Source organism: Malaya genurostris, chromosome 3 (assembly GCF_030247185.1).
Source record: "Malaya genurostris strain Urasoe2022 chromosome 3, Malgen_1.1, whole genome shotgun sequence".
NCBI classification, from domain to species: Eukaryota; Metazoa; Arthropoda; class Insecta; order Diptera; family Culicidae; genus Malaya; species Malaya genurostris.
In genome coordinates, this window is record NC_080572.1 from 14824986 (window position 1) to 14840574 (window position 15589).

At 36.3% G+C, this 15589-nt stretch overlaps 2 protein-coding genes across 2 annotated transcripts; one reads left to right on the forward strand and one right to left on the reverse strand.

Annotated features, from left to right (window-relative positions):
- Positions 1 to 9103: 9103 nt before the first annotated feature.
- LOC131438311 (ATP-dependent RNA helicase vasa-like) lies at positions 9104 to 11319 on the forward strand. The gene has a single exon (XM_058608226.1). The coding sequence runs from the start codon at positions 9268 to 9270 to the stop codon at positions 11164 to 11166; it is 1899 nt and encodes a 632-aa protein (XP_058464209.1). The 5' UTR covers positions 9104 to 9267; the 3' UTR covers positions 11167 to 11319.
- A 3167-nt stretch (positions 11320 to 14486) lies between these two features.
- Positions 14487 to 15397, reverse strand: LOC131438144 (uncharacterized). Its single transcript, XM_058607975.1, has 2 exons — positions 15108 to 15397; positions 14487 to 15048 (listed from the first exon to the last, which is right to left on the reverse strand). Exons 1-2 carry the CDS (start codon positions 15254 to 15256, stop codon positions 14742 to 14744), a joined length of 456 nt encoding a protein of 151 aa, XP_058463958.1. The 5' UTR covers positions 15257 to 15397; the 3' UTR covers positions 14487 to 14741.
- Positions 15398 to 15589: the final 192 nt, after the last annotated feature.

Sequence of the window (15589 nt, forward strand, 5' to 3'; positions counted from 1 at the left end):
GGCCGAGTAAACTGCTTCGATACGATGGTTTGTTGATTTCAATTCTCGCATCCTGGTTTTGAAATTATCAATGCACACGTGATCAGAACAAAAAAAAAATTGTTTTGTTCTATTGATAAATCGATCAATAGCAATTCAAATGGTATTATTTTGGACATTATCAGTGTGTGTAGGGTGGCTCGATATGTAAAATAGTAAGTTTTGGATCTTTTGCAAATTTTATAGTTATAGAATCTATAACAATAAGAATTGAATATTTTGGAACATTTCAGCAATCGTAGAGTGGCTCAATATGAAAAGAGATTTTTTTTTACTCTTGCAAATTCGATGTTTAATAAACTGGTAAGTCAATAGTAAAGAAAATTAAGCAATTTCAGGTATTTTCAACGAGCGTATTTAAATGTGATGTTCTATTGATTGTTGAATCAATAGCAGTTCAACTTGGATAATTTAAGACATTTTCAGAGAGCGTAGAGTGGCGAAATTTGAAAATTTGGATATTTTTACTAATTCGGTGATTTATTAAATAGTAAAAAATCTTTGGAAATTATCTGTCACCGTAGGGTTTTTCTATTTGAAACATTGTAAAATTTTTGACTAATACCAATTCGATGGTTTGCTGATTGTTGGATCAATAGCAGTTCGAATTGAATAATTTTGGGCATTTTCGGTGAGTGTAGGATGGCGCAATATGAAAACTTGTAAGTATTTGGACTTTTGCTGAGAAAATGTTTCATTTAATAGTGAATTAATAACAATTACAAATTGCTCATTTTTGAGATTTTCAGGGACCATAGGATGGTTCTATCTGTATAATGGTAAAGTTTTTGACTTATGTCAATTCGATGCTCTATTGATTGATGAATTAATAGCAGTTCAAATAAGATGATTTTCAGGATGATGATAAGAACATTTTCAGCGATCGTAGATAATAAAAATTTGAAAATATTTTGATTTTTGGTATTTTAATGTTCAATAGATGAACGAATCAGTAGCAGGTAGAATTGGATGATTTTGGACGTTTCTAGCAAGCGAGCGACGTTTGTTAATTTTGGATATTCTCAGCGAGCGCTGGATGGCTGAATATAAAAATTGTAATTTTTAAACTATTTACAATTTCATGCCAGCGGTAAAGCGGGAACCGAGCACCAATGCTTTATACATATTTGTTTAGAAATGTTTTCCTAGCAAAATATGCAAAAGCTGTTCATTCGGTTTATGGTAAAGTTCGCTTGCTGCTCGGCTCAGCAATATGTACCAAACCATTCAGTTGGCAGACCATCGGCGAAGGTCAACTAAGCTCTATTCGATGCGTAGTTTTATTATTTATGGTTCTATGAAATGCCTACCTACAGCATCAAAACTAAATTCTATTTCAGTTGATGAGCAAAGCAATACCGCGTTGAAAATTACAATCAAAATCACAGGCACTTCGACGATTTGCATGTTTAAATCCGATGGTTCACCACCTCTACTATTTATATATTAATCAATAGAGCATCCGATTTGGAAAAATAGTTCACAATTTCTCATATAAAGCTGCCTTACCACCGAATAAAATGCTTAAAATTCTAATATTCCAATTGCTATCTATTAAACATTGAATTAGCAAAAGGTAAAGTATTCCCAAATTTTTCTATTAAGCCATTCCACGCCCACAAGATATGTATAAAATTATTCTATTCGAATTTAATTCATCCATCAATCAGTAAAGCATCGGATCTGCAAATTCAAATACTAACATTTTTCAAATAGGACCACACTACTCTAGCTGTAAATTGGAAATCCTATTGGAATTGCTATTGATTCACCAATTAATAGGACATTAAATCGACATTAGTCAAAAATTTTAAAATTTTCCAACAGCGCCACCCTACGCTCGTCGAAAATGTCCAAAATTATCAAATTTACATTGCTCTTGATTCACTATCAAATGGAACATGAAATCAGCAAAAGTCGAAATATATGCAAATTTTCATATTGCACCACCCTACGCTCGATAAAAATGTAAAAAATTATTTCCAGAATCAACAGACCATCGAATTAGTCTAAGATACAATTTTTGTCGATTTTTCAAATAGAGCCACCCTACGGTCGCTGAAAATGTCCATAATTGTTAATTTTTAATTGCTTTTGAATCAATATTTAATAAAACATCAAATTAGTAAAAATAAAAAAAATTGCAAATTTTCATATTACGCCACCCCCGCTCGCTGAAAATGTAAAAATTATCTAATTCGAACTGCTATTTATGCACTAATCAATAGAGCATCGAAATGAGATTAGTCAAAAAATTTTCTGTTTTCCATATACAGGCACCCTACGCTCGTTGTAAATGCCCAAAATTTTAATTACTATTGACTCACCAATTTATTCAATATCGAATTGCAAATGTTAGAACATTTATCATATTAGAACAATTTATCATATTGAGCCACCCTACGCTCGCTGGAAATGTACAAAATTACCATACTCTGCTAAGCTACCCAAAAACTGAAACGTCCAGCCGCAGCTGACAAAGTTCGGTTCATCCGAAGCAACAGCCTATAGTACTCGAATCGGATGTTCATGAACATACTAGTAACGATAGGCTCACAAACTAAAGCATCGGTTCTTTCAACATCAGCATCGCTTCTTGGTTCGGCGATGCTTGCTCGAACGATGGTATCGGCAAATTCATACTCGCGATGGTGGTTCGCTTTTTGGTTCGGAACGAACATGTTTTGCGTGTTCGGAATCGATGCTTTACCACCACTGGTAATGACACTTTTAATGATCGTGTAAGGTCCGCTACTGACGATATTCAGCACTTCCACAAAAATAAGAAGAAGAAATAATGTTGGTAATGATGGAAAATCCGGAATTCCATCATTACTCGTGTCATTACTGAACTCGCAGACATTACACGATCATTAAAAGTGTCATTACTTTTTAGTAATGACACTTTTAATGATCGTGTAAGGGCCGCTATCCTTCTCGTCATTTTCGCCCTGTGGAATAAATACCAACGTATCGGCTACAGTGTTGCCATATTTACCGATTTTTAAATAATTTTATGCTAAGAAAAAATATTTATTTATGTAAAATTTTTATACTCGGTTTTTGATTTGCAATAAACATGAAAAATGTTTTGGTGAATGCATTTTTTGCTTAATGCTTAAAATTAATAATGCTTAAAATTAATTGAGCTTTGATGACAAAACACGGAATATCTCATGTTGAACTCAAAAACGATTCCATTGTTGACGTATTACCGGATCTTTTGGAAACCGGAAAAATTCAAGTTTGGATAGAAATGCTGAAAGTGTGTTTAGTTTTACGAGAAGAATGAACTGTTGTGCGACCACAATGTGGAACACAACAGCAGGGTTGCCACCGAGGGGGATGACAGTAATTCATTTCACTGTTTCTAACGATAAATATACTAGCGTTTTACTTAACTTCGCTTAATTTGATTCTCATACGCGTCATTTTTTTCCAATATAAAAAGAATATGAAAAGTAAGCCTCGCTTTTCAGATCTTTTTGGGTATATTATCAATTTATCTACACTTTTCATGAATATTCATGAATAGTTTTTAGCATGCTGCATATGTAGCATGGTTACTGCTATGACAACACGTATAATAATATTATTGACAGCAATCAGTGAGTTGAATTCATTTTCAATAGAAATCTTAAACCAGTTATGGTCGAATCTGTTAATTAAACACAAACGCTTCGTAAGGTTGAAAGATGGTAAGTCAACTTATTAGCCTATTCATTTCTAATTCAACCTATTATTCTAGGAGTAATAGCTTGTAACTCCATGTATTGAAAATGTGAACACTGAAACTATTCGTCAGGACGCAGGAAGAAGTTTCAAAGCACGGAAGGAAGAAGTTTCAAAGCATTTTGCTCTCTAAAAAGCCCTAATGTCATTAGATGTTGAATGTACTAGGTGTAAAACACATTCCTAATCATTCTTCTGTTCCAGGAAAGTACATTGAGTCTGCAGGAGCTATTGATGTATTCAATAGACCAACACGGACTTTTATTTTCCAATTTGAATACCATAGATAAAATGAGCTCAATAGCAAATTAATTACCGCATTCATGATTCCGTCTATTTCACTCGAACAATGCCTCCTCAAAATGTTGTAATTCAATAAGAAAATATTGGAATGTAATAAGAATACAAAAAAAAACTTTAACATGTAATTCCAAATATATATATATATATATATATATATATATATATATATATATATATATATATATATATATATATATATATATATATATATATATATATATAAATTTGTAAACAATAGTGTGTCGTTATATTATACGAATAAAATCTATCACTTTTCAATGACAAAACTATTTCCGCAAATTCACGATGTAAAAATTATGACCGCTTTGCCAAAACTAGCAAGTAACTTTTTATCTTTCATTTGATTTCCTACCAAATGGAAAAAGAGTTCACGTTTTGAACCTTACTATTAAGAACTTAAATAGCAAAATTAAAAATAAAGTAGAGAAAAGTCTAAGCAATAAAACATTCAAGTTGACAGAAAAAACTTTGTTACTGAGTCGTCAGTCGTTTCTCTCCATTGTGATATTTGCGTTAATATTTTGTGGAGATGCATGCGGATGTATCATGTCTTTTTTGCATTAATGTAGAATAATGGGCATTTCGAAGAGTTTTTAAGTTGTCATAGTAGCAATATGAGTGAATTTTCATCATAAGACTGATTTCTCAACTGGAATCGGAATTAACTCAACACTGTCATCCTCCTTGGTTGCCACATATACAGATTAATCTGCATTTTACAGATTTTTCAGATAAATTTGTGACCAAGATTCTGTATATTCAGATTACAGATTTTTCTAAAAAAATACAGATTTGTACAGATTTTTGATAGCGTGGATTTAAAATTGAACAATGATCGAGTTAAAATCTATTAAATAATGGTATTGATTGTTTTTTCAAAATGAAAATAATTCTAAAAAGACGATATAATTTATATAAAAGAGTATGTTACGGACAGTAAACACAGATGTTCTATCTGCTAATAAAGATTTGTTTATGCTTACTTTTATTTACAACTAGTGTAGCGTAATTGCTTATGCTTTCAAAAATTGTTGGAAAGATGATGGCCTCGGCCATAACGTAAGGTAGTAAAAGAGAAAGATTGCCAATTGCATTTTACCTAATGAACGAAAGTGAAAATAATCAGATTAAGTTCTCACTTTAAGATTTTATTTTAAAAGTTTTCCTTCAAATCATTATTTCGAGAGGCTCAAACGCAAAAACAACTTCCAGCGTTTTTTAAACTACAACATCATAAAATTCAGACTAAGAAAAGTTTTGGTTTCTTTAAATTTGGGTTCTAAAGACTTTTTCATCCCGTTGTGCTTCGATTTCTTATCATTACTATATACAGATTTCCAATACAGGTTTTTGAGCTCCCGATATAGATTTACAGATTTGTCATCTGAAAAATGCAGATTTAAATGTGGCAACCCTGCACAACAGTTCATTCTTCTTGTAAAACTACACTCAAAATAATAATCATATTATTATTATTTAATGGACTGGCATTTAAAAGCTGTTTAATGCATAATCCAGTAAAAGTTACGTGTTTCATAGGTAAAATGTAATGTACTGTTCATATCTCATTTATCTATCGGTTCATATTAAATTTAGATACCAGAGAATTACTATTTTATATATTGGTTGACGTCAAAAGGGAGATTCCAGATTTTGATATAAATCTATGAAATGAAAAATGCCATGAAATATAAAACATTTATTTCAGAAATTTGTCATATAATTCCAATGGCTTAAAAAGCAACTAATAACGTCGTGGTATCTCAAATCGACAAGCCTCCAGAAATCGTTTATGTTGTCACTGCCATCCATCCGAAGCCGAAGTCGAGATCCAAGAACTCCCACAACACTACCGATGCAGGTTGAAGTCGCATTACATGGTTCCAGTGTCTCTAGCTTCATACCGACGGCCTGTTTGAAGCATTCGGCAGAAGCGGGTAAACTTCCGGACTCACGCAGGCACTCGGTCCAGTTGAACACATGGAAACTTTCATACTGGAATGGTCCGGTCGATGGAGTAAAAATTGTAATTAAATAACTTTTCTCGCAAATATTTACACTACTTACACTTCGAAGGCCACTGCTCGCCATTTTCAAAATCGAGTTTTTCACACTGGAAATTCACGTAGATTGTTTGACGTTTGGTCAATTCACGTAAACCTTATGTGATGACTCTATTCATTTTAGGGGATGTTCGTATAACATTCATTTTCGTCACGTAAAATATTCAATTTGACATTTGAAACAATTCTACGTGCGTTTTCAAGTGAATCGAATGTGAATTTTTATTTGAGTGTAAACACACTTAAACTCACTAATAAGAAAAACGGCTTGATGCTAAAAAGTTAAACGGCAGTGCTGCCACTATAAACAATTATAATAAATGAGATTGAAAAAAAGTGAAACATTCTCTGAAAATTTTTATTTTCATTGGTGAGCTTAAATTATACATTTTATTAAACTTGTTTTTTATTTTCTTTATACTTGCCACCCTGTAAAAGTTTTTTTCTTTACACAATGTTCGGCTAGCAACATCAAAATCAACCAATCAGAAACTGGTCCATTTTGGAACAAAAGCAGCCCCCCAGTTGTCAGGTCTTGTCTTAGGTTAGGTTCTTCAAAAGTTCAAATAAACATAAACAACTTAAACAAGTAACGAGAAGAACTTTTTAATTTTCATTTAAATTCAACCGACTGTTTTCTCTATTGCGGAAGATGATTCAAATTCGGTAGGGTTCGTCATCCAGTCGGATAACACAACAAGTTAGCAGTTTCGATCCCATCGGTGACTATTGCGTCAGTGATATTCCATTAACGGACCTTTCGGGGACGAGCCTTACATCCATTAGATACGAAAAGAGATCTATTGTATGGTGTATTCGCATATCGTTTGTTGCACATTTATCAAAGAAGAAAAACATAATCCGGTACTTCAATTACCCGAAGGTAAAAGCTTCAAACGTATAATTTCTTTTTTTTAAACTTTCAAGGCAACTTCAGATGAAATCTCGGATTTTAAAGAAATCCAAATTATGTGGTTTGCGTAATTTCTTTTCGCAAAATAAGCTTTGAAGATTCAATTAAAAAGACGGCAACATTAAATACTGGCCCTTATTTCCGGTATCACTACACGGTGAAAACCAAGTGAAGTGATTGTGACCCTTATTATCGGTATCATTTAACGGTGAAAATCGTTTAAAGGGAATTTAGATCCTTATTACGGAAGTCGCTTTAGAGACAAAAGTAAATACTTGGATGACCTTGATGTCATTCTGAACATCACGCCATCAACATTTCGTTGAAAAAATGAGTTTTATCCACTACAGTGATCACTTCACTATGCGTGATACTAGTAATAGGGAAAATCAAGTGAAGTGACATGTAAGTGAAGTGAATGTGAAAGTGGAAGTGAGAACGGTAATAAGGGCCACTGATTGTTACTATACAAGAATTTCCGCATATCAGTTCGAAATGGATATTCGCATAATATCGATTTTCCATTCATTTTCCGTTCGTGTCGTCAGTTTCTCTCTTACCGAGAGAAGGACAATCAGTAGTAGGGGTGAATATTGTTTGTTCTCCTCCATTCTCGTGCGTGGACAGAAATTTCAATAATTCAACAAAGCTTACGCTTCCTCAAAAGCGACACAATTCATAAAGCAGGTATATTCATGAATATCATACGCAGTGAAGCATGTATTATCGCTGCAGCACTAATCTGCAATTCGCTAGACAGTCCAGCGCAGCGACGTTGCCGAGCGAAGTCAGTTGAACCACAGACTAACAGACAGGACACTCAAATTAAATTCTTCAATCATTTTAACGGTCATTTCGAATATTCCTTTATTTGGGACAGTACTCACATGCGTCATGATGGCGCCACGTTACCCTATCAAAAACATCCTGTCTGTCATCTAGACTATGTTTATTTTTTTCATTTACCAACAGAGTTGCCATTTATACAGAATCACCAGTAATGTATTAATTTGTATACGTCCATGCGAATTTCATGCAGGATACAGATTTAATACATATTGCCAAAACCATATACATAATTGTGCCTACTTCTCATTCTCCAACGAAATACAAAATCGAACCTGTTTTGTTACAATATTTACTTGCTTCTGGTCTGCCGCCACTTAATTTCGGGTGAAAATTACCAACACAATAAAAAATAGTCTAGATGAGCAACGTTGAGTCAAATAAATGGTTACCTTCCAACATCGCGAAAAAGTTAAATATATTATCAACGTAATCCAATAATTTATTGTGACGATTCCTTTTCAAATATTTCGATGAAATCAGGCATCCCTGCAAGCAGCTGATCGCTGTTGACAAACGAGGGGAAACCAACTAGTAAAAAAAACTTTTACATACCACAAGGGGTGTACAGATAGTAAATAGTTCGCGCAGTACAATATAGGTGGAACTAGTGCATCACGAAAAATTATTTTTATAAGAATTTACTCATACTGTCATGTCTGTTAGTCTGTGGTTGAACTGTCATTTCCTATACATCAACTGATAGAATCATGTTACTTTATACATATTTTGTTGTCTTGTTTATGAACCACGTGCTTCAACATAAATGAATACATTGTCTTGCCTCCACTATCGAAGCACATAACGATGGAATACTACTTTCTGTATGCGCTTAAAGTTGATAATGTATGTTTGGGAATCAATGGGTTTGACACTGAACGTTACAAGGGAGTGAATTTTCGTGCAATTATGAATGATTAATATATCGCATGGCAGTCTACATACCATTGGGGCACGGAGAACTTCGCTGGAGCAACATGATCAGGCGAGAGAGACGTCGCTTCCGATTTTTATCTGCATGCACAATATACTCATCTTCACTGCTTTGTTCATTTAAACCCTGATATGAACCGATCGTGCAAATTTTTATTAGTGTATGATTCTGATTAGTCGGTATACCTGGCAACGCTGGCGGGTTGTATAAACCGCAGGATTTATATTTTTTAGAGTTACCTGACTAATTTTATATCGTTGTGCAGTTTCCGGTTGCATTCATTTTATTGAATATTTTGTAACTGGCTGTCGACGCTGCACGTTTTTAATTTTCGATCTCGTTCACCGCTCTCGTCATTTTTAAGAAGTGCTTTTTTTTCGCAGTAAATTGATTTTGTGGGCAAAGTTTAGGAAAGTATGAGTGACGAGTGGGAAGAAATCGAAAGTGGTGGAAAGTCATTTGGCCGCACCGACTATGGAAGCGTTGAACATGAGGAACCAGACCAATATCACCGTGGCAATGGTAGTGATGGAGGTGGTTTTCGAGGCCGTGGCGGTCGTGGTGGCCGAGGCGGTCGTGGTGGAGGATTTGGAGGAAGTAGAAACTACAACAACGGAGGCAGCGGATCCAATGGTTACAGCGAGCATTGTGACCGCGATCAGGATGATAACGACTACCGAAACGGCGATGGTGGTTTTGAAGGTCGAGGTCGTGGACGTGGACGTGGTCGTGGTCGCGGCGGAAGAGGTGGACGTGGCGGCTTTGATAGAAATGAAAACGACGGTGACGACGGATACAATCGCGGAGGAGGCGATAGCCGGGGTGGTTTTCGACCTCGTAAGTTTGACGATAATAACAACTTCGGTGGCGAGGGCGATGATCAAGTTAAAACAGACAAACCAAGAGAGCTCTATATTCCACCCGCACCTACCGAAGATGAAGATGAAATGTTTGGCTCTGGAATTAGTTCCGGAATAAACTTTGATAAATTTGATCAAATTAAAGTTAATGTAACAGGTGAGAATCCGCCTAGTCCTATAGCTTCTTTCTCTAGTTCCGGACTGCGAGATTATCTACTGGGTAATGTACGAAAATGTAATTACTCCAAGCCGACACCAATTCAAAAACATGCTATACCTATCATTATGGACAAACGAGATTTAATGGCATGTGCACAGACTGGCTCTGGAAAAACAGCTGCGTTTCTTCTACCCATGATTAACACGTTGCTGAATGATAACGATGATATGGAGAGTGGTTATCCATTTGTTGTAATTATTGCTCCAACTCGTGAGTTAGCCTTGCAGATCTTCAACGAGGCCCGCAAATTTGCTCTTGGAACAATTTTGAAAGTTTGTGTTGCTTATGGAGGAACTGCCAGCCGTCACCAGATGGACGTGTTGAACAATGGATGTCATATTCTAGTGGCAACGCCTGGTCGTCTCTTGGATTTTGTAGATAAGCAGGCTGTAAACTTTTCGAAGGTGAAATTCGTTGTTTTGGACGAAGCTGATCGAATGCTGGACATGGGATTTATGCCCGCTGTGGAAAAAGTAATGAACCATGAAACAATGTTACCGAAAGAATCTAGACAGACTCTCATGTTTTCAGCAACGTTCCCTCCAGAAATTCAAGAACTAGCCGGCCAATTTCTTAATAATTACATTTTTGTTGCTATTGGTATTGTGGGTGGTGCCAGCTCAGATGTGGACCAGATTGTCTATGAAGTGAGTCGATTTCAGAAACGCAAAAAGCTAGAGGAAATTCTGGAAACAGATGATCCTACTGGGACAATGGTGTTTGTTGAAACTAAACGTAACGCAGACTATTTGGCTTCGCTTTTGTCTGAGACGAAATTCCCGACTACTTCGATTCACGGTGATCGACTGCAGCGCGAACGGGAAGAAGCTTTGCGTGATTTTAAGTCTGGAAAAATGTACATACTGATAGCCACGTCGGTGGCAGCTCGTGGTTTAGACATCAAAAACGTTGCCCACGTTATCAATTATGATTTGCCGAAAAGCATCGATGACTATGTGCATCGCATTGGCCGTACTGGGCGCGTTGGTAACAAAGGCAAAGCCACCAGTTTTTACGACCCGGAGAACGATTCCGCACTTGGGGCAGATCTGGTCAGAATTTTACAGCAGGCTGGACAGCAAGTTCCGGACTTTTTACAAAGCTTGGGTGGTTTCGGAGGCGGTAGTTCGTTCAGTGCATCTAACCAGTTTGGCGGAAGGGATATTCGAGATGCCAGTGGCTCTCGAACTGACGCTCAGCCTTCTCAGTTGGAGCCGGAAGATGAATGGGCCTGATTTCACAACAGATTTGGTATGGTAGATGTCGGAAAAAGGTTTTAAATACCATGAACTCTTAATTCTCTAGTACTTATGTTATGAATATTTTTTATTTTATGTACATTCCCGGAATGAATGTAATGACAAATTTGATAAAAATAAAAGAATTGCTCCAAGAGTACATAATGTGTATAATAAAATCGAACTTTCAAAGAATATATCAGCTCGATATTTACCCTGATTCTGGATATCGATCGAATAATTTCCGTTTTGTATTTCGATTGTGTTATTTTTGTAAGGTAACCGATTGAAATGCAGAATGAAAATTTCACATTCAATTGTAATAGTCGTTTGCCGTTAGTATGAAATTTTACGTTCGATTGTACCGAAAAGATTCATTACTACGAATTGTATGGGTAAGTTTTGTTACACGTTTTCTGATTTTGCTTTATTACTGATATATTTTCTAAGAGCTGCGAAATACATCAACAGCATACTCGTGCGGCTATCATGATGCTACTATACACTCCGATTTGCTAAAATGAAATCTAACCTGTGCACCACACTAATAGCGCACTGGAGTGCTTCCACTCCGTGAATATTGATGGACACTCGCTCTTGAAGTGAGTACGGATATAGTCTGAAATAGAGTGAGCTGACTCGCAGCAGTAACCCACTCGCAGTAAATGTTTACCCGTGCTGACTCACTCATCGTACCCAAGGGAAAACATCACTCGTGTTTAAATTAAAATGCACCTTTTTGTGCTCATAAGCGTGCGCGGAGGAGCAAGGGTGCAAAAATTTGATATATTTTATACTGTTGCCAAGCATAAGACAATCACTGCCAACGATACGCACAGCTGCTACGTAACAGTTTTTTTTGAGATTATACCAGATCTGGACGTTTCATGTATTTCTAAGATATTTGGCATCAAATTTTTTTTTTCAGTTGAGGTTTTTTTACGCGGTTTTTTTACGTGGTACCTCAGTGTACTGGATAAGCAGCTGCTTTGTTCATTTTCGGTCACGGGTTTCGAGAATGTCACGAGCTCAAAATGTCATGAAATTTTCATAACGGAACTGTCATATCCGCTGTGACCGATCTGTAGCGATAAATAGAATGCGAACGGCGGTGTTTTTATAATCGGTCCAATTTCAGTTTTGAAAAAATTCAATCACAAAGCTTGTTCATGCAGATGTTTCAAAAATATTACAACTTTTTATTAAAATTTTATACACGAAGTATCAGGAGCGCATCTTTTGCCTTTCTAGTATGACGCAAAGGCAAGAAATCTTACAGCAGAGAGAACAAGTTTTGCGCTCCTCTTACTTCTATAGTTCTGGTTCATGCTAAACTGGGTTCAATGGTTTGATCGAAAAAGTGCATCCAAATTCTGGAAGTCAAAGCATTTACTTTGCTTTTCTCACTGAACCGCTTCCTTCCAACGGGAGTGCAGAGAAACAAAACACGTAAGGATACACAAAAGACGCCTTCCCAATGCGTGAATGTCCCCCTACAACTCATGAGAATCGACATAAAACGAACTTCAACGTTGAGCCTTGTTGGCGACTGTCTCGATAGTTGTTGAATTTGGAAGGAGCTACTGTTTATTGTGGCGAAATCACGAGAGAAAATGTCATGAGCAGTGGCGTATCGAGAGGGGGGCAAAGGGGGCACTTCGGTCATTGCGTTTCGTGTTCCTCTTTGTGCACTGGCACGCAATGGCATTCTCAATACACGCGGTGGCGGTGATTATATGAAGCACGCGGTGCAGTGTTTGGACATGCCTGATATGGAGTAGTAAAATAAGTGCTATTGTACTTTGTTGAAATTCAACTACGGATTCCAAAGATTTGGGTCGGCTAGAAATATCAATTTCCTTGGGCGTTAGCACAACCTTGATACAGATTGAATGATGCTGTCATTACGGATATGCTCCAATTTCTGAGTGTGCCAGGTTAGGCATTGTCCATGCTACAACAAATACTACACTTTGATCTAAGGAGGAGAAGCGATCGACTAATCAAATTTGATCTCTTTTGCAGTATGCAGTTGGTTTGATAATGATCAAATCTTGTACTCTTTGTTACCTTTTGGAACCGCAAATGGCGTGGATAACAGCGTCCGAAACTTCCACGCATAGTAGTTTCCCAACTAACCAACAGTTCGGATAAAGAGGACTGATTTGGCTTAAGCAGCTCTCAAAGTTAATCAATAGCATTCTAAGCAGCCCATTTTTTAAGTAATTATCCACACTTGAAAATTCGCGCGACACAGCGGAACGAACTTCTAAACTGCTTCTAGAATACATTGTTCAGCTTCTATGCAGCGAAAAAGTTCACGCGGAACTTGTTCTGTACTTTCAAGTTGCTAAAAGTACCACGAGCACTCTTAAGCAGCAAGAAAGTTCACGTGGAACTTGTTCTGTACTTCGAACTGTCAAAAATTGCCACGTGTTTTCTTAAGCAGCTAGAAAGTTCACACGGAACTTGATCTGTACTTTCAAGTTCTCAAAAGTTCCGCGTGTACTTTTAAGCAGCAAGAAAGTTGACTTTTTGAGTAATTGTGGAACTTTTGGTTGCTTGGGTTAGTTGCATGTTGCAAGTAGTTCTCTCTTAGATTACATTGTAGTATGCTTACTTAGATCCATACTAATGCTCCACTCACTTATCACTCATTACTCATATTCTACTATTCAAATGCAAAACATACATTGATTTTCTCTTCCAAGATTGTAGATTAACTACACCATCAAGCCATATTTAGTAAGTATAAGTTCTATTTAATACCTACTTTGAATATTTCAGCAACGCAATTGCACATGGTGAAAGGATCAATGCACAATTATTGGCTCGTCAGTGTTCAGTTGGTCGACATAGACTAGTTCGTCTGACAAAGAATTGAACTTGTATAACCTGGATCCATAAATGGGTCCAGTTTAGAATATGCGCTATTCAGCTGCCCGACCGGTAAACCCATAAAAAAAGAAAGATCAATTTGATACTCAACACAAAAAGGAGAGTCGATTTGATGATTGATGATTGACTGAATTCTGATGGCCCCATTGCTTTCCAATTACCTTTTTATCGAAATTTAGTATAACCTAATTTGTACATGACACCTAAGAGAAAAATTTCTGGCAATAGCTAGAAAATGTAACAATTAATATAAATTGGATAATATTCAACAAACTTAGATTGAGAATGTAGAAATCTACGAAGTCGATACGGAAAATGATTGTAAAAGAAACAAACAAAAAACAACTTTCCCGATATGAAAACATACGACCATTTTATTGAACCAGGATTATTTCGGTATATAATTCGAAAAACTTAGGTTTAGCATACTGCAAGAATTTAGTATGTAATCTATTCCAATCTGCATAACATGGATGCACTTTCCAGACAGGTCTTAGCAAAACTGTTCACTATAAAACAGCGGGTTAGCGACACTTCCAAACAGAAAAAAAATATTCCTCAAAATTAACTTATGCTGTCGATCTATATTAGCTTTGGAACCTTTTCATGAGCACTACTAAAATTGTGGTATCACAAAATTAAATTTTGCAATCAAGCCTTGGAACAAACTTCATTCAGTTTTTTTCTGACACAAGCTGCTTGTCGTTACTGTCGAGATAATCGTATGTCAGTTTGGCTAGTACCACTCCCGACGTAAGACCAAGCAATGTTGCTAGCGTTTGGTTCCGTGGAACGGCGCTCCGTAGAACGGCCCATACCAGTACAGATCCGAAACTGAACAGAACCGACCCACAAATGCTATATGCAACGCGACGCTGGCTTGGGACGACGGCCAGATGTGGTCGACTGTAGAAATACAGTGTGGTACCGAAAAGGGTGTGTACCAATAAGAAATTCGTCACGTCACGTTTTGGTAGGAGCCTGAAAATGAAACATAATAGTTTTCTTAACATTAAAAAAAACTCTAAAAATAGCCTTACCTGATCGCTATTGACGGATTCATAACATTGATGGAGAGGGCTGCATAGCTAACCATACTTTGCAAGGGAAAATAGAAGTATAAAATGTTCTCCTTGGTCAGCGGTTTTAAGCCCAGCTTTTTGACAATCGATTGATTTGACTCAGTCATTGTCGTAATATATAGATTAGATACAATACACAAATTTATTGGACAGGAAAACCGTCGAAATTTTGTTACAAATTTTCTAATGAAGGCCGATTGTGTAATATATATAGAGAAAAAACTTCGAAAAATGATAAATTAACGTCATTTATAACGAAACCCGAAACGTCTAAAAAATGTAAACAAAAGATGTTCGTGTGGAGAGTTTCTCGTCAACACCAGAGATGCCATTTATACAGAATCATCTGTATTATACAGATTTTTACATCATCGTACAGATCTAATACAGAATACAGATTTTATACAGATTCTCTAAATTTAATACAGATTTATACAGAT

What these genes read in the sequence shown, in the direction of transcription:
- LOC131438311 (XM_058608226.1), top strand. Translation starts at nt 9,268, where the DNA reads ATGAGTGACGAGTGGGAAGAAATCGAAAGTGGTGGAAAGTCATTTGGC.
- LOC131438144 (XM_058607975.1), bottom strand. Translation starts at nt 15,256, where the DNA reads ATGACTGAGTCAAATCAATCGATTGTCAAAAAGCTGGGCTTAAAACCG. An exon ending in AATCCGTCAATAGCGATCAG is followed by an intron (nt 15,049 to 15,107) that starts GTAAGGCTATTT and finishes TTTCATTTTCAG; the next exon opens with GCTCCTACCAAAACGTGACG.